This window comes from Monomorium pharaonis, chromosome 6 (genome assembly GCF_013373865.1).
Source record: "Monomorium pharaonis isolate MP-MQ-018 chromosome 6, ASM1337386v2, whole genome shotgun sequence".
Lineage (NCBI taxonomy): Eukaryota > Metazoa > Arthropoda > Insecta > Hymenoptera > Formicidae > Monomorium > Monomorium pharaonis.
The window spans coordinates 13,936,065-13,950,888 of NC_050472.1; the positions used below are offsets into that span (position 1 = coordinate 13,936,065).

The 14,824-nt window shown below is 37.8% G+C and overlaps 1 protein-coding gene and 1 long non-coding RNA gene across 2 annotated transcripts in view; both read right to left on the reverse strand.

Moving 5' to 3' along the window:
- The window catches only part of LOC105839894 (follistatin-A), a 232,731-nt gene that overhangs the window by 44,526 nt on the left and 173,381 nt on the right, over nt 1–14,824 (reverse strand). The window contains exon 5 of the mRNA XM_036288321.1: nt 6,559–6,795. Within this exon, the coding sequence (XP_036144214.1) occupies nt 6,559–6,795 (237 nt within the window). The remainder of the gene's footprint in view (nt 1–6,558; nt 6,796–14,824) is intronic.
- Nucleotides 9,552–10,643, reverse strand: LOC118646055. Its single transcript, XR_004963682.1, has 2 exons — nt 10,456–10,643; nt 9,552–9,667 (listed from the first exon to the last, which is right to left on the reverse strand). It is a non-coding gene; the product is annotated as an uncharacterized LOC118646055 (long non-coding RNA).

Genomic DNA, 14,824 nt, shown 5'->3' on the forward strand with positions numbered 1-14,824 from the left:
ACCTAACCTTGCAGCCGCCAGCAGTATCCGGCGCTGCGCCGATCCGCAGCCTCGCTGTCTCCATCGCGAGGATGGAAAGTACCACACAGACGATCCGAGAAGCTGAGGTTACCAACGAAATGACCGACAGAGTCGATCCGCCGAGGACAGCACCGAGGAGCGTCCGGCCGACCACCAACGCCGACGGAAACACCAGCTCCAACGCCGACACAGCCGACGGACTCGAGTGCCGTGAGGATTACGGTCTGCGAGCCGCCGCCGATCGCCGACAGCAACGGAGAAGACGACGCGATGCCACAGGCATCACAGAGCGTGGCGCACTTCGAAGAAGTGTAGTTAAAAAACTCTAAGTCAACGCGAATGTGACGCGACCGGCAAGACCGCGATCCGCGCGTGTAATATTATTTATAATATTATTTATAATATAAAAATTTATATTATTTTATGTATTATTTATAAGTGTTTATAATCAAAAAGCCGCGTAGATAGCGTGCGTTATTTAGTTTAAGGTGTGAGTGCGAATGTATAAATGAATGTCGCGAAACTACACCTAGTCATAAGAAACAGATGTATCATATTATATTAAAAAAGCGTTACAGTAAGAAATTATGTTTTCGTTAGCCCCAAGGCGCATAAATATATATATCCAGCGCGAACAAACGCGTAAAGTTGTAATCCAAAATAAAGTTTATTTCTTTTGTAATTATATAGAACTAAACGCATACGATTCATCCTACCCGCATAATAATCCGTCGACAGGTGCAAGAGACCGGCAGACATCCGATTAATCACCAACCGACGCGATCCGCCGAGCGAAGCGACTACCTGAGCGGCGAGCTCACCCTCGTCAAAATTGACAGGTGGGGTTATGTTCCCCAGTGTCGCGAGTTGCGAGCGCGATGAATAATCAATCGCAGTACCAGCGAAGGGAGACTCAGCGTATTATATTGCGTTTGCCAAATGGCGTTACTTTCTATCTCCGTATTCGATAGGGGAATACGAGTTATTATATATTAATTTCGATATCTATAGAGGACCACGCGTTGGGCTACGCGATGATCCTATACGAGGTTTACGACGCGACGATCAACGAACCCGCGCGATGAGAAACGCGAGATACGCGTAATTAATTTTATCTATTTTATTATTTTGCGTGGTATTTAAACATTAACATATCATATATGTCGTTAGAACCAATGGGGTCACGATATTTTAACGATTCCGGTAGAATCCACAGTTAGTTTATTTAATTGAGCATTATAAGAAGCGTATGAACGCATATTTAAGTATATTTAGTTTTTTCGAACGTCCTATTGGCTGCGCCAGCCGGACGTCAAAGGAACATACCGGAATCATAAACTCGAATAGAATATACTTTTGTTCGGGGTCGAGGGTTGCGTATGCGCATGCGGGCCGTCGACGCCGAACAGAGGGGACACCGAGTGTGAGTGAGAAGGAACCACCCGAGGTCCCCCGATTGGCGGAAGTAAACATGTGACACCGGAAGCGCCAATCGGAGGGCGTCGGGTGGGGGGTGCATGCAGGGGTCGGAACGGATCACAGCAATCCCGAAAAAAAGTCTGCGAGCGGCATCCATAGCGAACGGACGTGGATGCGAGACCGCGTTCGCGCGCAAAAGTGGAATCGCCCTATAAATCGAGGCGAGTGCATATATCGAGCGCGATAATAACACAGGCACACAAAAAAAAAAGTGGTTAGTCCGGCGGACTAGACTAGTCAATCCTTATGTATTTTGACCCGCTGAATCCGAATCTAAGGTCAGAATTGCAAAGTTAGCTCGCATTTTCTAACCTCAAAAAAAAATTTTTTTAAAATATTGGTCCGGTGGGCCAGACTAGTCAATCCTTATGTATTTTGACCCGCTGAATCCGAATCCAAGGTCAGAATTACAAAGTTAGCTCGCATTTTCTAATCTAAAAAAAAAATTTTTTTTTTTAATGTTGGTCCGGCAAACCAGACTAGTTTATTCTTATGTATTTTGACCCGCTGAATCCAAATCCAAGGTCAGAATTGCTGAATTGGCTCATTTTTTCCTAACCTCAAAAAAAAATTTTTTTTTAAATGTCGGTCCGGCGGACCAAACTAGTCTATCCTTATGTATTTTGACCCGCTGAATCCAAATCCAAAGTCAGAATTACTGAATTAGCTCATTTTTTCTTAACCTCAAAAAAAATTTTTTTAGGTTAGAAAATGCGAGCTAACTTTGCAATTCTAATCTTAGATTCGGATTCAGCGGATCGAAATACATAAGGATTGACTAGTCTAGTCCGCAGGACCAACCACTTTTTTTTGTGTGCCTGTGTAATTAAAAAAGAATTTTTTTTGTGGTTAAAAAATGCGAGCTAACTTTGCAATTCTGACCTTAGATTCGGATTCAGCGGGTCGAAATACATAAGGATTGACTAGTCTAGTCCGCCGGACCAACCACTTTTTTTGTGTGCCTGTGTAATTAGTGTCGCGATTACTACTCGACGTCACTCGATCGCAGATATTTTCCGCGTGTGAAATTCGCGAGCGCGTAAAACATCGCGATATCTTGGGTACGTAGCAACAAGGGCGTGATCCGGAAGTGAAGATCGCCGTACGCACCTGCCGATCGTGCGAGGCCTGTGTACGTGTGATTGTGATTAATAAAAAGCAGAGCATTGTGAAAATATAAGTGTGTCGTGCTTATTTCTACAACGCCATCCCGGGCGAGTCCATTATCCATAGGGGGAGTCAGATTGCGTCATCCCGCCACGAGCAGCGACGAGGGCCTTCCCCTAAGGCGAGCGAAGCTGAGGAAGCGCCAGCAGCGAGCCAGGACAACGGGCAACTGGATATTTGAGTAATACAGATTATCATTCCGGCCGACTAACGCACCAAGGCGAGGCCACATCCCTGGCGATTGGGGAAAAACATCGACCTGGCGACCGTTAATACATCAATAAAGTAAGAAAATTCAAGTAAACTCAAGTATTCCAAGTTTACAATCTTTTACTCGTTGAGTTCGGTTACAACCTAATCCAAACATTTTGAAGTTGCTATTTGGCCACAATTTCAAATCTGAAGTCGCAAACCCTTGTGGTAAAGCGTAGACATCGTTTTGCTCTGTAAGCGGAGAGGAGGGTGGACCTCGCACGCGTGGAAAGTCGCAAACCCATGTGATGTGCTCCTATACTGAATAATTACACAGGCACACAAAAAAAAAGTGGTTGGTCCGGCGGACTAGACTAGTCAATCCTTATGTATTTTGACCCACTGAATCCGAATCCAAGGTCAGAATTGCAAAGTTAGCTCGCATTTTCAAACCTAAAAAAATTTTTTTTAATTGTTGGTCCGCCGAACCAGACTAGTCTATTCGTATGTATTTTGACCCGTTGAATCCAAATCCAAGGTCAGAATTGCTGAATTGGCTCATTTTTTCCTAACCTTAAAAAAGAAATATTTTTTTATAATATTGGCCCGGCGGACCAGAATAGTGTATCTTTATGTATTTTGACCCGCTGAATCCAAATTCAATGTCAGAATTGCTGCATTGGCTTATTTTTTTCTAATCTCAAAAAAAATATTTTTTTAATCTTGATCCGGCGGACCAGAATAGTCTATTTTTATGTATTTTGACCCGCTGAATTCAAATCCTAGGTCAGAATTTCTGAATTGGCTCATTTTTTTCTAACCTTAAAAAAAATATTTTTTTAATCTTGGTCCGGCGGACCAGAATAGTCTATTTTTATGTATTTTGACCCGCTAAATCCAAATTCAAGGTCAGAATTGCTGAATTGGCCCATTTTTTTCTAACCTCAAAAAACACCTTGTAAAAGCAGTTTGGATCACAAATGTATAATCCGGAACGTGCAGGCTTACGTAACCACATTACCCGGGGAAAATTCAATACGTATGATAAGTTTGAGCTTCTGTGAATAGCGTAAAAAATTCACTCTCTTTTTCTATTATATCTCTTTTATTCTCGAAGGTTCTGTGCAATGGCTTTCTCTTACGTTTTTTTCCTTTCACAGAGACATCACGTTTGAGCGTCCAGCAGAAATCAGCCATCATATTCACATCCCACTTGCCTTGCTATCGATACTCCATCTCCTTGATGTCCTGATGAAATCTTTCTCCCTGTTCTTATATACTATAATTACCTAGATTTTTTGGGAAGTAGTCGATATGAGAATCTAAGAAATACAACTTAAGATTTATTAGGCAACCTAGTTTTCTATAGTTCTCCATCATTTTTGCTTATTTTTTTTCTGTAATCTTGACTTTTGTGATTTTCTAGAAAATTTTCCCCGGGTAATGTGGTTACGCAAGCCTGCACGTTCCGGATTATACATTTGTGATCCAAACTGCTTTTACAAGATGTTTTTTGAGGTTAGGAAAAAATGAGCCAATGCAGTAATTCTGAAATTGAATTTGGATTCAGCGGGTCAAAATACATAAAGTCAGACTATTCGGGTCCGCCGGACTAACATTACAAAAAATTTTTTTTTTGAGGTTAGAAAAAAATGAGCCAATTCAGAAATTCTGACCTAGGATTTGAATTCAGCGGGTCAAAATACATAAAAATAGACTATTCTGGTCCGCCGGATCAAGATTAAAAAAATATTTTTTTTAGGTTAAGAAAAAATGAGTTAATGCAGCAATTTTGACATTGAATTTGGATTCAGCGGGTCAAAATACATAAAGATACACTATTCTGGTCCGTCGGATTAACATTTAAAAAAAAATTTCTTTTTTGAGGTTAGGAAAAAATAAGCCAATTCAGCAATTCTGACTTTGAATTTGGATTCAGCGGGTCAAAATACATACGGATAGACTAGTCTGGTCCGCCGGACCAACAGTTAAAAAAAAATTTTTTTTAGGTTAGAAAATGCGAGCTAACTTTGCAATTCTGATCTTGGATTAGGATTCAGCGGGTCGAAATACATAAGGATTGACTAGTCTAGTCCGCCGGACCAACCACTTTTTTTTTGTGTGCCTGTGTTATCATGTGTCTTATTTATGTGTTGTATTATTAAAATAAAGCACGCAATTTTGCGTGCTTTAAAATAAGAAAATCTATTAATTTATTGCGTGGATGTTGTTTCGTTTTGTAAGCAAGGGAGGAGGAGTGTGGGTGGAGCCCGCTACGCGTGAAAGTCTCAAACCTATGTGATGTACTCCTATACTGAATAATTATCATGTGTCGTATTTATGAAACTTTTTTTGTTAATAACTTTTTAGCGAATCACGAGCGACGATTAAAATGTTTTAAAGGTCACTCAGGAAGATGACCTTGATAACACATGTCAAGATCAAGATCATCGAAGCTGCCTTCCTTAAACTGAATAATTACCAGTTTCATAAAAATTAATATTATAACATAATCTATTAAATAGTTAAAGAATATCAATAAAGAAACAAATATAAGTAACAATAAAGCATGTAAAATAGATATTGATTTAAAAAAAACGGAATATTTTAAAACTAAAATAATAATATACATTTTGAAAAAATCTAGGAAGAAAGAGTAAATAACAAAACTATATGTTTGTGCAACTAGTACGATAATTCAGCTGATGCCTGTAAATGCGAGATATGGACACACGAGCGGGCAACAGCCGAACCGGAATGTGTTGCGCACAATATTTGTTGTTACCTGTGCATTGAAATATTAATCGTTAAGTGTGAAGTTACAGGTGAGAAAAGGACACTGTCGGTGCATGTGTAACAAAAATAATAGCGACCTCAGTTGCCTGTACCACAGTATAAGTAGGAACAGTAGGTTCACTCTGCTGAAAATCATGCTAATGGTCGTTCCATGCGCATGACTTGTGCGCACGATATACACAACCAACAAGATGGCGACAAAGTGTCGCCACCAATGGGATCATCTTGGTGCTGGCGGCCGAAAACTTGCACCAATGATTGAAATCCGCGTACAATCAACAATATGGCGGATCTTTAGTCATGAGAGGCACCAAGGCACCGACGCCGAGTGAACCTACTGTTTCTACTTATACTGTGCCTGTACTAGTGTACACTAAATGCAAATTTTTGTAATGCAATGCGTTCGATCGAAATCCTCTGTTTCTTTATTTTGGACTTACTGTTGCATATGTACGGTTTAGTGCAACACGAGTTCAATGTCAGTATAAGGCCGGGTCTACAATAGGTATAGTAAACGTTAAGCTATAAGAAACTGACCAATCATAACTGAATGTGAGAAGAATAATCGAATATAATTGGTTAATTCCTTACGGCTTAAGACTTACTATATATATCTTAGATCCAGCCTAAGGCGACCGAATTTACTATAAATTTTATTAAATAAGATACTAAAAATTTACTATTGAATTTTATTATTCGCGTAACTTTCTATTTAAAGATCATGTTTTGGCTACTTTGTAATTCTTGTTATGAAAAATTTTCAAGATCTTGCAAAACATACAATAATAAAGCCCATTTCTATGCAAGTAGCAATCGATTGATTCTATTTGTTTCTTTGCTTAAAACCAGATTTTTTGTGTGTGCGAGAGAAAGGGGCGAAGTGGGGGAGAGAAAGAAACTTACGTTTGCAATGACCCTTATAAGCGACGGGAATGGCGCGGCCCGCGCGGCAAGCGGCGAGTCGTAAGTGGCAGGCACTCTTGTAAGTAGTTCCGTCGGTTCCGCAGACGGGGCGTGAATCTGCGACTTGATGCGGAAGTGCTTGGGAGCACTTGCGAGTGCACCTTACACAGTGAGGGCTTAGGTTTTGATCCAGCAGACAACTTCGACCTTGGCCGCACCGAACTCGTGCGCATGAACCTGCTCAACACTTTGTACGTTATTATGTACAGTTATAATCACTTTTATGATAGACATATTGTCTTTCTTAATTTTTATTCTTAATTACTAGCTGATCAGTTTCTATCATAAGAAAGTGATTCTATTTATTTATTTATATCCTATCAATAAACATGGTTTATAACTGTGACCTAACATGAGGATAACTTATCACAGATGTTAGTTAAGTTAATATGTTTCTTGTTATTACGTAGCTTGTTTTATATCCGCAATATAAAACTGTCACTATGTTGTAAAACTGTCACATATTTTTGTTATTCCATTATAAGAAAATAACAGCAACATTATATAAATATAATATGTTATACGTAATATGTTATATAATATTCTTAGAATGTAATATTTAACTATTTAATTATATTGTGCCATCACGACAGAAAAAAAAAGACTAGCTTGTGCATATTTTAATCAAAAGTAATTCTTCTTCCTTTTTAAGTAATATATTGTACTAAATATGGTAAAATCAGATGTATTTGTCATATTTTTCAAATATTATCTTTTAAATATACTTGATAATTTATTATTAAAAAAGTCTACTTACAAAGGAGGAGGATTTATAAGGCTGTTTTCCTCCATAAAGTCTCCATAAAGATTCTCATAATTTTCTTAAATTATTTATTAAAACAATGTTTTAATTCGGAGACCAAGAAATCCTTAATTCTAGATTTGGTATGGAATTTGTTGTATTTGAAAAATATTCGCGGTAATCCATCCTGTTATTGATTCATCCCAATCATCAAATGTTGTGTATCTCAGAAAGGCGTTACGTATCATAAGAATTATGCGATAATCGGAGGTTAAGAAGCATTCTGCGGATAGGTCGTTATATTTTTTATTGCCGACCTACCATGAGAGACGATACATGAAGATCCGAACATCGAGAGAGCAGTAGACCTATTTTGTAACTCTTAACAACAGTTCAGTATCGTTATATTGTCATTGTGCAGTTTTTTTGTCATATCCCAGCAAACACAATTACATAACATCAATGTTGGCACAATAAAATGGGAAATAACACGCAATATAATATGTGCGTTACATGTAACGTCTGTTAATTGTAATTTCCCACTCATACAATGTTATAGTTATATTATATAAATATAACATTTAACTGAGATAAAACATAAATGTTATGCAACAATTATATGACTGTTATATTGCAATTATATAACAGCAATATAGATTGCTATATAGTTGTATTAACGCGATATAACAGTTACATTAAGATTAACGTATGTTATATAACTGCAATGTTGCTATTGTATTAACCTCATTTGTCCTAAGCACATACTAAAAGCCTAAACATAATGCTAGGCAGCAGGCAATAGGAATAGAAATAATAAAAGAGAGAAAGGATCTTCTCTCTTTTTCTCTTTCTTTATTTCCTGTTCCTATTGCCTCTTGCCTAGCATTGTGTTTAGGCCTTAATCTCAGGAAGTCTTTGAATTAATTTACTGCGAAAACGTATATAATATGTATGTTTGCTTTTGTACAAAATTAATTCAAAGGCTTTTCCTAAAATTAGTATCTACAAAACACATTTCTAAGAAATTATCATTGAGTAAGAAGAAAAATAATATCATAAAATGTTTTATATTATATTTATAAAATCATAGGAAACATCAAATTATTTTATATATAAAACATTTTTTTATTTTATACAATATATGCGAAAGAAGTCGTTATCTCGCATCTACACAGCCCAAAATTTCTTAAATTATCATCGCCGCGTTTAATACCCAGCAAACACAAAGTTACATGTAACGTGCTTGTTAGTTGTAATTTCCCACTCAATAATATAATTGCAATATAACACACGTGTAACTCCAATGCTTTTGTTAAAATTATTTTAATTAATTTGCTTCAGCGTTCACAGTTGAATTTCAACATTTACCTAATCATATATATATAAACCTTCACTACTGATTCTAAAATACAAACTGACTTCAATTAAGAATGGAACCAACATCGTTTTATGTATCTCAATTAATTCAATACCTAGATGTTATTGAAAAACATTGTAGAGTATTTGTAAAAATTATAAATTGTTTACATTTAACATAATTATAAAAGCTATAAATAATATTTTTATATAGTCGAATATTAAATTCTTACCTCTTAAAATAAATGTATCACGAAAATAAATACACAAAAATGATAATGATATTTATATTTGAATATAATTTTTATTTAAAAAATTAAAAAAAATATTTGCACTAATACAATTATATCACAATTAAAAAAAAAATACATTATAATTGTACAGCGGCCAAAGTATAATATAATTAAAGAAAACATTTGATTTTCTATTCTTTTAAGAAAAAACTTACAGTATAAATTTTTGGATTTTATTGATTTATGAATTCAAAGAGTGATTTATTTTCGTTAAAAAACAAAGAATAGCATACAGATTCTGCCGCAGGATATGCAGCAAAATTTGTATGTTATTCTTTGGTTTTTTAACAAAAATAAATCACTTTCTTTGAATTCATAAATCAATAAAAAGAAAAGTTAACAGTTTCATAAGAATGGAACCAACATCATTCCATAAATCTCTTAAATAATTCAATATCTAAATGTTATTAAAAAACATTGTAAAGTATTTATAAGAATTATAAATTGCACACACTTTACATATTAATAAAAGCTTAATATTAACTGGGATTAGTATGTTATACTAAACGCTGTTCTCCATCGCCTCTATTTTGCTGAATCTCTTTTTCTTTATTTTTTCCATCTCTTTCTTTCCTCTGTTTGGCGAATCGTAACCATTCTGCGACTATGTTATCAAACTCTGATTCTGTCAGATGTGCGTAACGTAAAATCAATTCTCCTGAAAAAAGAAAATAGTATATTACTAAATAATAGTATGTACTAAAATGATATGGAGAAGTAGAATCCCACACAGCAGATCCATAGCCTACTGTGTCCGCATTTTAAGCTTGTGTTCTGTGGATAGAGACTGCATTCGACTGAGCTGCTCCTTTTCTGCCGCCAATATGCTGTCAGATTTTGTCCAGCAGATTTTGTCCACAGAACACGAGCTTAATGCGGACACAGTAGGCTATGGATTTGCTGTGGAATTCTGCTTTTGCAGGTTTGGTTATCTGGATTATCGCGTAGGACACAAGATTCATTCTATCCGAGGCAATTCTTTTTATTTTTCCATTAAATATTGTACTACAATTTACAATTTGGCAATAGAAAATATTGTAGAACTACATTTTATAATTATTTTTAATAATATATGTAATCGATCATTCATATATTAATTCTGCAAGATTGAGAGTAAAAATTAGACCTTTTTAATATTCAACGACTCATATTGAGATTAATGATTTTATTAAATTTGCTATGAATTTGCAGACTAACCTCAATCTTGCAAACTGAATATCTGGAATAATCAATTACATATTATTGAAAATAATTACAAAATATAGCTGTACAATATTTTCTACTGCCAAATTGTAAATTTAGTACAATATTTAATGGAAAAATAAAAAGGATTGCCTCGGATAAAATAGATCTTGTGTCTCATGCAGCAAGACACAGCGATAAGACAATAGCCAAGAGAGAACACAAAAAGAATGAAAGAATCCGATGGAAGATTCGCCAACGTACCTGTCAAGTTCCTTGGTGGATGGTCTGGATCGCGCTGAATTGTCGCACTGCCGCGTTAATCACACAATCACACTCAAGTCAGCATCGCTCGGATACACTGGTATCATCAAACGATCAGAGCAGATAGCGCGCAGATATGTATAGCGCGTCACCGAAATGGCGCTGCCGAAAGCTTTCCCGCGTAATTTATATATAATATCAATATAATAGATCTGTATTGCGCAATACGAATATTATATAAAATATTATATAATATCAATATAACTTCAATATAAAATCCGTTATATAAGAGTTGTTATGTTACTATTATTTCAATATTGCGAGTAAATAAAAAAATGTAAAAATTAATATAAAACCATTATATTGTACTCGGATAACAATCTAGATTGCATTAACATGATTGTAAGGTAACATCTGTTATCTTACATGTTACTTCTGTGCAATGTTGCGTCTATATTCTGTGTTTGCTGGGATATAATATGTGCGCAACGACAATATAACGATATCGACATTGTCGTTAGGAGTTATAGAATAGGCCTACAGAAAAGTACGCATGCTAAATTAACAAAAAAGAATCGGTATAGACAGCGGCGATTGGACGTTACTGTTCTCTAGGTTTGCACGATGTTTAAGGGTGCGTTCTGAAATGCGCATAGAGCGCATAGACTGCATAGAAAATTGTTCCAATTTACACTGCGTTTCGATATTTACCGTCAGTACTGAAAATCTATAGTTTACATTATATACTCTATAGATTTTCAGTACTAGCAGTGAATATCGGAACGTAGCCTTAGTCAATGTGCGCAATAGCGATTTGGTAGCGCTCAGAATTCTCCAGATTGTACCAACTGTATTGAATTCTTAGCACTCTTTCCAGTTGTGATATGACTTTGTCCGTCACAAGGGCCTAAGCTCGACTGAGAGGAGGAAATTTGGAATTGCGCCCTTGTGTCGGCGGGGAGCGATCTCTCCACCTCGACAACGTATATCTTTTCGTATTCTCGTGCGTCTTATCGTGTCTTTCAATTTAATTACTTTTTGTTAAGTGCTTTTGTTTAGTGACTGCAGAATTGCGAATGAGATCCGGGTGAGAGGCCGAAGGAGATTTTTGTTGTAAATCGGAAAAGCTGTGAAGAGGGTACCGAGGAAGCAGCTATACGACGGTGTCGGTAGGATCCGGAACTGTATATTCATCGGCTGAGTTCTTATCGTAGCCGTTCGGAGGCACACGGTGTCACGCCCAGAAAAGAGATCGAAAAATCGAAGGGCCGAAAGTCTGCAGAACACTCCGACTTCATTCGAGGAAAATTTGGCGTACTGCAGGACGTATTCGGAGGCCCTGGTGTATCCCGACATCCCGTAGCGGACAAGATTGCCGCGGTTTGGCGAGTCGAGGGCGAGTTGTACCGCGAGGCGTAATTTGGAGAGGTGGCAGCAGGAGATGGCAAAGAAAAGTCCTGAAAAAACGATAGATCTTTCAATATCCCGATTGACAGCGGACAAAGTTTCTCGAAAATTACGCGGGGTGCGCAAGTACCACCGCGAGGACTCAGCGGAATCGCAGCCGGTTTCCCGAAAATCACTGTTCGGCGAGCCAGCGACACGAGAGGTGCAAGCCCTAAGGATCTCGACTCTCTTGAGGCAAGCGGACGAGCGACCACCAGCAACCATTTTGTAAGAGTGAGTCCCAAATGCGCACAGTAATAAACGGACACAGCAAGCTGAGTGAAACGGACACAGTAACAAACGGACACAGACCAAACGGACACAGTAATAAACGGACACAGTAACAAACGGACACAGTGCAAAACGGACACAGTAACAAACGGACACAGACCAAATGCGCACAGAGCGAAACGGACACAGTGCGAAACGGACACAGACCAAATGCGCACAGAGCGAAACGGACACAGACCAAATGCGCACACTGCACATGCGCACAGACCAAATGCATACACGGAAAGTCGCAAACCCATGTGATGCAGTGAATGCTTTGCACGCACACACACACACACACACACATACGGGGGGGGGTGCAAGGGGGGCCTTTGGCCCCCCTCCCGCACCCACCCCGTCCAAGTCGCTAACCTATGTGGACTTTACTCTGCTTGCAATGTATATGGATTGCATTTGGTCCGTGCGCACGTGCAGTGTGCGCATGTGCAGTGTGCGCATTTGGTCCGTGTGCATTTGGTCCGTGCGCATTTGGTCTGTGTCCGTTTCGCACTGTGTCCGTTTCGCTCTGTGCGCATTTGGTCTGTGTCCGTTTGTTACTGTGTCCGTTTCGCACTGTGTTCGTTTCGCTCTATGCGCATTTGGTCTGTGTCCGTTTGTTACTGTGCGCATCTGGGACGCTCCCTTTTGTAAGGCCTCCATATGGCATATCTCGGTAGGTGAGATCGGTTCCAGCCATCCTTCTCCGCGTCTAATTATTGTGCCGTCTCTCCTTCTGAGAGCTCAGAGTCATATTGGAGCGAGGAAAACAAAGATATTAAGTATTCTCAGCCACGTGCGGCGGATCGGCCGGCCCCGAATTTCTTTGGGTATATTTTCTACATATCGTAATTTTCGCGTCGCGAACGTATCGATTTCAGTTACGTCTCAGTATTTCGCGTATATTCGCATATTCGTGTGAAGAATTTCGTGAGCTTGTTCGCGAGTTCGAGATCTTTTTCCCCGCCTGAGCGGCCGCCGACAGTCACCTTATATCGTGTATCGTAATAAAGTATTGTCGAAAAATATTTTGTACCGTATAAATAAAATTGAGTCAACTATTATTGTATTGTACATTGTAACGGTTGAAATTATATTGAGAACTTTGGTATTGAGTATCGTAAAGTACTTTCAAGTCGTATTGAATTATCGTATGTCGCGGTAAATTCCGAATAATTGTCACGTTGCGTCTCGCACTCTCGAAGAGACTTACATATCGGATTATAATGACGACTTAAGCAATCGAAAGTACGAAGTAAGAATGTTATAATTAACTTGCCTTACAACGCACCGCGTACCTGAATCTCTGTATACCGCGTAACACACTATTTCCAATCCTGTGTATTACTATGAAATATATATTTATACGTATGCGCAAAACATTTCCTTTTTTCGAATCCCGCGTCATAAAAAGACCCGCCGCGGGCTAACCGAAGCATATGCTATCATGGATAGATATGTATAATGATTTTTGTGTGGCGCGAATTATTGCACTTGGTGCCCATTACCGAGATTTTTCCGAAATTATTGAGGATATTGAATTATTGCAGTACTGGTTAACGTTTGAATCCATTTCGGACACGCCTCTCCGACCTACGGCGGGATCGGAGGGTAACGTTGCCATCAGACAGTGTATTGATTGCTTTTAGTTCGACTTGAGGTAGCTGATGCGTTTGATACAGTCTATGCATTTCATGCGCAACTCGGAACGTGACTTATGCATTTCATGTATTTTCCTGCATAAAACAACGGATAACGGACCTGAACGAATTTTTCACAAAATGGAACAATTACATAAATTTTCAGTTATTTTTTAAAGTTGTTTGTTATATTAATTTGTTTTTTCTCGATTACGAGTTTTAAGTTTGAATATTTCCTCAAAATTTAATGTAATAATATCGTATTAATAAATTATTATTACATTTATAAGCAATAAATTTTGTTTGTAAAAGATATTTAAATACTTTTTTTTCAAGAATATTTAAGAAAAAATTATTTTTATTAAAAAAAAACAGAAACATGTATATTTAATAACGCCTGTATAAGCCAACACTAGATCGATGTTCGCGTGTATAATTAATTTTACTACAAAAACTTGGCACTGCTAAATCGAATAATATGGCAGCTTTCTTTCTTTTTCTTTTATGCGTGCATCTGAATGTGTGTGTGTGTGTGTGTGTGTGTGTGTGTGTGTGTGTGTGTGTGTGTATGTGTGTGGTAGTAGCAGCGCCAAATTTTTGTATTAAAATATATATTTGTAATATTTGTAATCAATCCCAATATCAATTTCTAGTCTGATGTGGGCTTAACAAAAAATCAAATTATGAATGCCAGCTAAAGAATAATAATAAAAAAATAGATATTCTATTTCGTATAAACATCCATTTTGTAACAATCTTGTTTCCTGCACGGACTAGCTCGTCGGTTTATTTTTTGGCGCGAGGGCAGAAAAAGGTTTTTGAGGCAGCAGAAGTTTGAGTTTTGATCTTAATAATATATATATTTTAATACGAAACTATTTTACATTTTATATACAGGTTTGTGTGTCTACGCTTTCTTTCGGCCGGCCGATCAGCTGTTTGTATCGTGCGATGCGTCCCGTGGTGTTCGAGGGACGCGAGACGCTACGGCGGTAGACCGCACGGCGGGACGCTCG